This window comes from Loa loa, assembly GCF_000183805.2.
Source record: "Loa loa unplaced genomic scaffold supercont3.75, whole genome shotgun sequence".
Taxonomy (NCBI): Eukaryota; Metazoa; Nematoda; class Chromadorea; order Rhabditida; family Onchocercidae; genus Loa; species Loa loa.
This window is the reverse complement of record NW_018108255.1, coordinates 18,710-29,247: the sequence shown is the minus strand read 5'-3', so window position 1 is coordinate 29,247 and position 10,538 is coordinate 18,710. Positions and strand designations below refer to the sequence as shown.

The following is a 10,538-nucleotide window of genomic DNA, read 5'->3' as shown; positions in this document are numbered from 1 at the left end:
AAACAGAAGCACGGACTAACAAATATTTACGTTTAGTTGATAAGCCGAACAAATTATCAATTTCAGGCACTGCAAAACAAATATATTTAATGCCATGAAATTTTTCAAGAAAATGAAGGAAGTATGACATATATTATTCAGTGACATATCTCCACTTTATTAATACTTAGTGAAATTATGGGCACTTCTCTCTCAAATAATAACAGTGAGCAGATAAAAGGAGCACGAAAAACAATGTGAAATTATGCATTAATATTCAAAATTATGTACATAATTATGAGCTTCGTATCGAAAGCTTCCAAATTAATTTCTGACACCGGATATATTCCGCCAAATGACACGTGAGCTGAAACAATTGACAATTATGGCTCTAATTTACTTTTAATCAAATAGACTTTCATAGCAGAAATTTCAGCCCAAAAAAAATGCTAAGTCGCTTTTGGAGCTCTTTGATTCACGAGTTTATGCTGGAAAATTTGGGAAAACAGTAATAACCTGGTCAATATTTCTTGCAGGCATTGAAAAAGTCAATCTTTCTCGAGCCGTTTCTTCAGGATGTGCTTGAGGCGGGAGTACTCTCTCAATGGTGAGCATAAAGTCATTACGATAACCACCGAATGAGACCAGTCGATGGTAAGGAATACTTCTTATGAGATCCTGCAAATTTCACAAGCACAATGTAAACTATCAAGCATTGCATATAATGACCAAACTAAATTTAACCAATATTTCCCAAATGAACTTTTTTGAGAGAAAATTAGAAGTAATGGCATGTTATTTTAAAGAGGCAAATAAAAAACTATCGCTACGCAAAGCCTTTTCTGAGTTAAATATCTCGACTTCTAGACATCTCTATACAGACCTATTTCGCACACCATAATATTGACAATTTACATTGCATTTCAGCAAGAACTATACGGAAATAAATACTAACAAGCTGACGAAAAGTGAGCAAATGGACGCCTTGGTCATTGAGGGCAATGAACAAACTTTCGTCGTTACGCATCCTCATTCGTGCTTCCGTAATAAATGATCCGAAAAAGCGCCACTTCCGCAAAACAACTAGTATCATGCGAATACAATCTGCTGTCGAAGTACCACGTAGCTGCGACCAGTTCATTTCGAGATTTAATCTAAAATCAGTGTTTTCATAAATTCAATAAAAATATTGTTTACGAACTTTTATTCTAATCTAAACTGGTGTTAAAAAACAAAGACTTGAAACAGTCAAAATAGGCTGAAAATCTAACTTGACCTAACCTTAACAGTCTTTCACAGACAACATCGAGAAGCTTTGAGGGATAGTAAGAGGTTATAATTTCACGGAACTGTTCATCGGATATTGTTCCCATGTCTCCAAACTTGAGCTGAAATGTCTACCATCATCAGAGCCAAGACGATTTAAAAGTAAGCATAATTTTATTCCATATATCTGCACAGAAACATGGAAATAACTTACTTGTGCATAAACAGCTGTTAGTTCCTCCGCTAATTCGCTGCTCAACGGTATTCTTCCAGCAACAATTTCACTAGCCATCCGGTGCACCAAAAATATGCGCTCTGTCGGTGTTTCCGAAGAGACCAGATGACTCCAATATTGTCTCTGTCGAATAGATAATTTTATCCGAGCAACGTCTTCAGTGACTCGTCCACATTTATTGTCCATCAGTTCACGTTCCCAACGTGATATACAGTCACACAACTGGGAAATAATTCAGTTTCTCAGCAGTTTTGTTATGCATTTAATTATTTCGGAAGCCCGCCAGAAAATTTCAAGGAAATCAACAGTAGCGATTATAAAATCATAGTATATGTGAATTTACTTTCTGTTTGCCTTTTAGAAGAAGATAAGAATTCCGCTCCAACGGATCTTCCACGTACAAAGCGTAACCACTCAGAAGCGGTGGTCGTAAACCACACTTCATACATAAAGTTGACAAACAATCACCAATAAGCGTGGAACCATCAAAATCGATAACCTTGAAAGCATTTTAAGTTAACAATATGATTAAATATTTCATACTTAGCGACTGATAATAAAAATAACGGGCAAACATTGGTTCTTGAAAAGTAAAAGAATACTATGCAAAACAGACATTCAGTGTCGCATAATATATTTAATCGTAAAAACACTTTTTTTTAGCTTACCTGATATTCATTGGTTGGTAGCAGTACTGGGATACTATGCGGCATATTAGTTGAAGTTGGATCCCTGGTTAATATGGAGATTGCCTCAAGTTTACTCGGTCCTTCTGTTCGTCCACGTGCTTTCAAACAACGATTGAAAGCATGCAAACAATACAATGCAAAATTACCTTCATCACATCTTGAAAAATAATTAAAAATTAGACACCATAAGAGCTTAATGTTTCAAAAAAATATGAATAAGGCTACACATTAACTACAATTTTAGCTTTGGCTGAAAATTTAGTAACAAGTAAAACTACTCACAACATGAAAAGGTAAAGAGAGGAAAGATAGGAATGCGTTAAAATAGAAATATAAAATCAAAACCTTTTTCCACTTGGGAATACGTTAAAATAGAAATATGCAATCAAAACCTTTTTCCACTCCATCTTTCGATATGTCGACGAAGCAACCACAAAAGCGAATACTGCCGCGGTGTGAATAACGGTGTCGTTAAAGCCATTAATTTCCAAGCCTAAAAGTAGTTGAAATTTCGATATATTGAGGCGATTACTGTTAAGAATTCTACAAAACTGAAATCGAACATTTCAAAACGGAGAATAATTTGAAATTAGCAACACGAGATAAATTATTATGAAATTAATTTCTGCCGATTGACAGTAATAAAGTTGTATTTAGGTAAGTAGGCACGTCAATAAAGACAAAAAATTCTGTAATTCGGGTTAAAAAACAGAATCAGAACAACAATAAGGAAGCAACATCTACCTGAATCCCATATGACATCGAACCGGACGTAAGCTTTATCAAGTTAGCATAAAGTTCATTTTTGAGTAAATCACTGGACATCGCTGTAGTAAGAATGTTTTGCGCTAGATCAATATGATACTGAACTCCTGTTGGTCTCATTAGCACCGAAGTAAACATGAAGCATGCTCGACCAAGTTCTAGTGCTTTCTTTCTGAGTGTTTCATCTAATATTGTTGTTAATGTTTCCTTCGGCTTTTCTTCACACGCTGTCAAAAGTACATCATTCCACAATAAATTCTCTGAAGGAGAAAAATACAATAAGAGAAAAAAACATATAAACTGGATCATTCATCATCCTTTGTATGAATACTTCGAAAAAAAAGTTGTAATCTTATCCTTCCTGAAAAAATAAAATCTATTAACAGATATTCAAATTTCTTTCTGCACTTAAATTTGTAGCCTAATAACGTGGCGAGAACTTGAAAATTTATATAAAGTTTTGCAAAATGACAAAAAAAAACGGGGAAAAACAAAAACTTCACGTTCTCATATGAAAAATAAGCAAAAATAATGAAAAGCGAGATTCATTCCTCTTTCCGTAACGAGACAGTTTTGAAATTTCTGGTTAATTATGAGGGGAAGAACAAACAAACCGTTTTGTTAGTTACAAATGCACCGAAAAAAGTTTTTATCGAAATCAAATCATTGATGAAAAAAATCTTACATAAAGACTATTCCGAAAAAGATATCATATAGATTAGGGAACGAAAAATGTTTCAGTAAAAAGATCTTCACCGTCATCTACATTTTGCGTCATCATCCTTTGTATGAGTACCTCGAAAGCAGCTCCACTGAATGTCGCATCATTAGCGGCCTTTTTCAAAAAATAGATCCATTTATCCTTTTCTTCAGCACTTCGCAAAACAATGTAAACTGGGTCGACGTTTGCAATCTAAATCCGTAATTCAGAAAAGTGAGTGTAAGAATGGATGCACAGCAGGTAACTCCAGAAATCTCGTAAATTATTCTAGCGAAATCAAAGAGAATTAAAAAATGTTAATCGTGACAACAAAGACCTCGATCGAGATAGTGTGACCGAACTCTTTCGCATAATTTTCATTTTGTTCATCAGAACTTCCACCCGATTCATCAGCAGCAGTTTTGATTTTTTCACAGATATGTGCACCTCGTAGATACATATGGGAACAAGGAACCTGAAAATAAACACGTTATATCAATATTCTTTAAAAAAAAAATTTTGCTGCATATTCAGCTTTGCGCCATAATAGTCAAAGAATAAAAAAAACTTGGAGCAAATGAAGATACAGAACACTAACCCGATCATCAGAACTCTTGAAAAACAGTAATTTATTATCTACTACAGATGCGAAAAAACGTTTCGCACTACCACATTTCGCCTGAAATTTATTATACAGTGATTTTTTCAGCCATTAAAACAGAGTAAAACACTGCTACTTACATCTGATTAAAAAAATGTTAGCCATCTAATTAACGAAAATGATGCTGTTAATCCCACTGATTTATAACTCCGCAAAATAACCATTAATAATGTCGCATTATAAAATACCAAATATTGCATAACCTTTAAGACGTAGCCATTAATGTCAGCGTTAAGCCCCGTGGCACGCTGACTAACTTCAGAAAGAGTTGCAGTATGTAAACTACGCGTCAGAAGAGCAATCCATTCATTTGTAGCACGATCTGATTCAGCTGCATAACAGAATTCACTATTTGCAGTCGTTATCTATAAAAGTGAGTAAAGAATGATTTTTATTCTACCTCTCCTTGAAAAAGAAAACAAAAACCTAAATTCGTTTATTTTTTCTTCACTTATTTCTTTCATTGCGGGAACAAAAAATAGTAGGAAAGTGTTGAGAGATGAAACTTTAATAAAAAAAAACCTGCAAACCGTAACCCATTTTGTTGACCAGCTTTGTGACGGAACGAATATCGGACACTGCAATTCTAATCAGTGGTTCCTCCCCTTTTAAATGATTTTTCTGAAAAGTTGTTTCCGTGAATAAAGATCTGGGTATTAGGAAACAAAGAATAAAAGGTAAGTTTGGGTTTAGCTGGATCATTACTAATTTAATTTTAAATTCAGCAAAGGACTACTTTCCCTGACGTGATAAAAATCACGGGACTGAATTACTAAAAAGAATGTAATGAAAACTGAAATAATAGCAGAACTGAATGATATCCACGGTAACTAACTCACCTGCGTTCTATATAAAGTAAGAAAGCCATTCCTGAACACAAAATAACGCCTTTTCAGCGACTTGAGTCTACTATCAGTCATCTGTATCAAATAACCACATTTTTCTAGCTAAAACAGCAATTATTTAACCATAAAGATTTAAAAAACACAAAATTTATCCGGGCAGTTGTATGCTTAATAAATAGAGAGCAAGTGACCTACAGGCTCAGTAGAATTGATCAAAGTTGCTCTGATATCCTGACTTGCATCTGGTGGTATTGCATAATCCCCTTCCTTGATACTTGTGAAATCAATGCGGCTTTTATGCTGATTTGATGATCTTGAGCTCTCACCGGAACCACGTGAAGGAGAGGAGCACAAGTCACTTGTCTAAAAAATCCATTTTCACTTCAATAGCTTGAGAATTAGAAAATTGTCCCCATTAAGAAAAAGGGCTACTTACATTATCACTCATATTTCTATTCAAGGTATCACTGCATTGAGCCAACTGATCTTCATTTATCACTGTACTAAGGCAGCGCTCTGCTATTTGATATAATTTGGTCTCCTGCAAAATATTTAACCATATACATTAGATCCACATCCTGTATAGGATGATTAGGATTGCTAAAAAAGTTCTAAAATCTGTGTCTCAGAAGCAGATACAAACGAGCACTTACCCAATGACTTGGCGGCTTGTGCAGTGGTAAGGCAGGGGGATGATGCATCATTGTACTGTAAGTATTTGATCCTAACAGAAAAAGTTCGTTCAGATTTACATAGTCGGCAGCATCCCTGAAAAATTTTTAGTATAATAAAGGAAATTATTGACAAAAAAAATTCATCTCTGGAGCATAAAATGCTTGGCTAAAATTTTACAGAGCTTTTTTTGTTCTGTTTGAAGTAATATTTTTGCTGTGTGCTAGTTATCGAAATCAAAATGGCCGATGCACAGCCATCGCAGTCAGTCGGTGGATTAAACTGTCACAAATCATTAGGAGACACAGCACTGAATAATTAGAAGAGTGACCCTAGCAGATACCAACTTTTCATTTCTGAATTGTGATTGACTAACTTTTCAAAAGCATCAAAACAAAAAAATTTCAGAGAATTCCACAACACTTTTCGTTTGCGTCTGTTCCCATAAAAAATACTGGGAATAGAGAACATCAAGTTAAATGCTGGACAAAGTCAAAATGTAGGGTGCTCTCAGCTCACTATAAGGAACAATTTTTCTTATTATTTCAAATTGAGAGAGCCTTCAGTGAAGCTAATTTATTATGAAAGAGAAAAAATTATCGATTTCCTCAACCTGCTTGGATCATGAGTCATCCATTTCAAAAACATTCTTTAGACGCTGTTTTTGAAATGGCAAGTTATTAATCTAGAGTCTAAAACTTTAAGCTGTGGCCAAAAATGTTGCAAGGACTTGAATCCTCCTTTTTTGCTTTTTTCGTATATCTCTCTCCGTACTGTGCTACTCGATCTTCTCCTTACCTTTTGTCATTAATGGCTATTTTTTATAGCAGACAAGGTATTTTATCTATTCATCATCAGTTGCTCTTCAAAAGTAGTTACCTTACTGCATGTTGGACAATTTTGATTAGATAGTGATAATTTTGTCATTAAACTGGAAAAGTAAATAGTCGCATAACAGTTGACAAAAATAATGGAAAGTGTACTTTTCAGGAGACGCCGAATATTCGATTTCATCGAAAAATTCATCATCTTCCCCATAATCATTTTCCTCGTCATACGAATTCAAACTATCCCTTTCAATCTGAAAGTTGAATGGCGACAATTTTCATTCATACAATTTTGGATCGCAAAAAAGCAAATGATCCTTGTCCTTTTATAATTCCGCTTTTTTTCTTTTTTTTAATTCCGTGAAGTTTGCTCATTCTAACCAAAATACTGTCAAAATATTCAACAAGCAAAATTCCATCACGAAATTTGAAATAAATCCTGTTTCGTTCATTTCCAACCTTATTTATGAAAATACTTAAGAAAATTTAAGTACAGGTTTTTGCAATGAGCGGCAAAAGAATACAGTCGAAAGTTTAGACTTCTCAGTTACATTCCAAGCGCTGCTCGAAAAAAGCTAATATTTCACAAATAGTGGCATTATTTCCAACGAATACGAGCTGATCAATCACAATGTCCATTTTTGAATATGGAAAAAGACAGCTATGAAGTCTAGGATACTATGAATCAAATCCAGTTAAATGCCATTTGTTTTCAGCTGATTATGCGAAATTTTACGATGATCGTCTATTCGGACTTCTAAAGTGACTTCCAAACGTTTTCAAGATATCATGAATGATGAAGGGACGATAACTATCTCGAATGCAAGGATACCAGTATGCTAATGAATGGGCAGATCTCATTTATGTAAATTATAATAACGAATTAATTAACAATGAACAGTTAAAAATATTAACGAAAAATGTAGCGAAAGGAAATATTTAAAAAAAAAAGGAATTAATGGAGCATTCAACCATAATGGTGAGTGAGGAGACGGGAAAAGTATGAGGTATGAACGGACAAACAATAAAGTGAAAATGTGCAAACCACGAACACTGATGATTTATTTTGTCTGCCCACCTTTGAGCACATCACATACATCTCCAGAACTTAACACACAGCAAGCGACGAATCAGCGGCTCTAACAGTACGAGGTAATAAAAAAAAAAAACCTTAGAAACTAGTTATCAGGCAAATCTTGACACAGTCTCCTTAACACATAACTGCTTTTGAGAAGTTATTTAAACCATCAGAATACATCTCATCATTTTCCCCATTAGAAATACATCTCATCATTTATTGCAAATTCATCAATTAAAGAAATGCTATAGGACGGCAAAATTCTAATATTGGTTTATAAACATATTTTTTATTCAACCCTACCCTAACACAAGCATTATTGCAAGGAAATATTGTCATTTAAACCATTTGGACTACTCCGAAAAATTAAATATTTATACCATAATTTAAATCTTTGAAACGTTAGCACCACCAATCAAAATTCTCATTTAATTATCGAATTGATGAAAGTGATAAGCCATCGAGAATTCTTTTAGAGATTTCAAAACAAAAACGCAAAAAGAGAACCGCCAAAACATTTCGTTATAGAACTCTTTTTAGATTTTAGGCCATATTCAATTTTATGCAGACAAACCAAACTTCCCTGGTCTTGAAGCTGTAACTAATTCCCAACAAAGCAACATTTAAAATAGTGTGCTTGAATTCATAAAGAAGGAAGAAGTGCAAAACAAATAAATTTTAAGTTGTTTCAACATTTTTATCAAACTCAACGCCAAAGCAGCAGAGAAATTTCCTTCCTTGTCAATAAATTACCAACAATGCGAAAGCACTTCCAGCTTTTGAAAAGTTTACCAGAAAACACTTCAAAACTATGTTTGTAATCACTTCTAAAACTATGCAAATTAGCATTTTATAAATGGTTCATTTTTGCTGCTTTCAGCAAAGCTGAGAATTAACTGGATCAATGTGATTAAATCAGAATTTGAAAAGCATTGTCAACCATTTCCCTCATATTTTTTAACAGTTCAAATATAAAGGTAGAAAAGTTTAAATATACCGGTTTTCTAAAATTCAGGAAAACAAAATCTTACGGTTACTGGATCGGGCGGCTTTGCAGACTTTGTTTTCCGTGGAGTTGGTACTGGTTTCAATTTCTCTTCACGTGGTGAAGAATCGGTAGTTGATGATGCTTCAGCGCCTTGATTTTCTCTTCCTTGCGATGAACTGTGCGTACGAACTGAAAATAAAACATCAAATCTTGCAAATGAATGTAAGTAAAAAATAAATAAAGAAGCACAATGAGCCTCAAAGTTTTGGAGCTAGAAATTTGTGTAGGACCTTTACAGCAGCAAACAATACAGTAATTCGTATGTAAATTCAATCTTATATATCGTAAGATTTACAAGTAGATTTAAAAATGAAGGTAAAATGTCCGGCCACCACTTCCTGGATTTCAAATGGAAGTAAACTTTCCTTCATCGAAACCTCTCTTAGTTACATGACACGTTCAAAGTGATGGTCTAAATCGTAATGAGAATAATAAGCTTCAGGGCAGTGAGATATTTTAATGTATTTAATTGGTTCGATTTAAACAAAATAGATCTTGAATAGACCAAATTATGCCTTCGACGAACAATATTTCAACCTGAGATTTCCTCGAGAAAACACAGATGTGTGCAAGCACATCTAGCTAACATAAAGCGGTTAACAAATTAATGATGCGTTCTGTACTTTTTTGTCAAAGCACATGTTCAAAAACTCAATTGAAATTTGGGATAAAAATGACTCAAAAACCGAGCATTAAATGAGATGAAATTTGTAAAAGGCTCTTAAATGGCTATGAAAGTTATCGAGCCATATCAGAGAACTAGCCAGGCTTTTTAGGATGTCGCAGTGAATTGCCTTTACCGAGAGCAGAAGCTGATTGCGTCATCATCATTTGGTCTACCTTTTTCTCCCCTGTATCATCAGATGTCAAACCGCTGTCATCCGATGTTCGGTCCATCATTGTCAAAGATATTGCTCCCTGCAAATGTACCAGTCCAGAACTACTAAAAGTTAAAAACCACAATCTCACGACATCGTTGTTAACGACAGTAAAAAGAGATTCGAAACGCCAATGTCCATCCCGCATGTGCTTTTTTGAGATATTCACCAATATATTACGGTGACCACTGTTATAGTGGTCACCGTAATGTATTGGTGAATATGATGTTGTCATAGTATCATCTGTTTTGCGGATTTTAATTCAAAAGAAGAAATGGTAGTTCTAATTTATCAAACTGATCCAATTATTAGTATTGCACGCACGGAGTGACAACCATACCGTCACAGAATTGGAGAAGAGAGCAGAAGTTTGCCAATGTTTTGCTCGATCGGCACACGATTTTAGCACTTGTAGCTGAGCAGCGCACTTCAGATTTTGCAACCGCAAACGTTCATTCTGCTCCTCCAACTGAAACTGTGTTATTAGCGTAATTCTATCTGCAAAACTCATTTCAGACCGTTCAAGCAAATAAACTTGTAATTCGTAAGGGATGATGTCAAATCACCAGGTGACAAAATCAGTTCGAGAAGAAAGATAGTTTTTCTCCGTATCCTAAATTAGCATACTGTAGAAGCATATATGGAAATAATGAGGAAATGTGGTGGAAAGAGTGTTGCCTGAAAGTGAACGGAGGGAAATATCAGATACGCATTTTCTTGAAGAGCTATTCTTGCAGAGAAGGGATGACAGCAAGAGGAATGTTACCAGTAATGACTTAGACGACAAAGAGGGACAAGCCACAGCAAGCACATGAATTCGGCCCTGACAGAAACTAATTTTGTCACTGTTTACCAGTAGCCAGCGGTTGTTGACACGTCAAAAGATTCATTGAGT

The 10,538-nt window shown here is 34.7% G+C and overlaps 1 protein-coding gene across 1 annotated transcript; it reads right to left on the bottom strand.

Annotated features, from left to right (window-relative positions):
• Positions 1-274: 274 nt before the first annotated feature.
• On the bottom strand, positions 275-10,154 carry LOAG_02333 (hypothetical protein; the record flags this gene model as incomplete). Its single annotated transcript, XM_003137871.1, has 22 exons — positions 275-346; positions 496-657; positions 935-1,133; positions 1,261-1,367; positions 1,460-1,702; positions 1,824-1,979; positions 2,149-2,326; positions 2,562-2,662; positions 2,914-3,194; positions 3,691-3,847; positions 3,972-4,109; positions 4,233-4,313; positions 4,499-4,660; positions 4,818-4,916; positions 5,135-5,242; positions 5,336-5,503; positions 5,577-5,681; positions 5,794-5,908; positions 6,796-6,893; positions 8,749-8,894; positions 9,566-9,683; positions 9,984-10,154. The coding sequence occupies 22 exons, from the start codon at positions 10,152-10,154 to the stop codon at positions 275-277; spliced, it is 3,165 nt and encodes a 1,054-aa protein (XP_003137919.1).
• Positions 10,155-10,538: the final 384 nt, after the last annotated feature.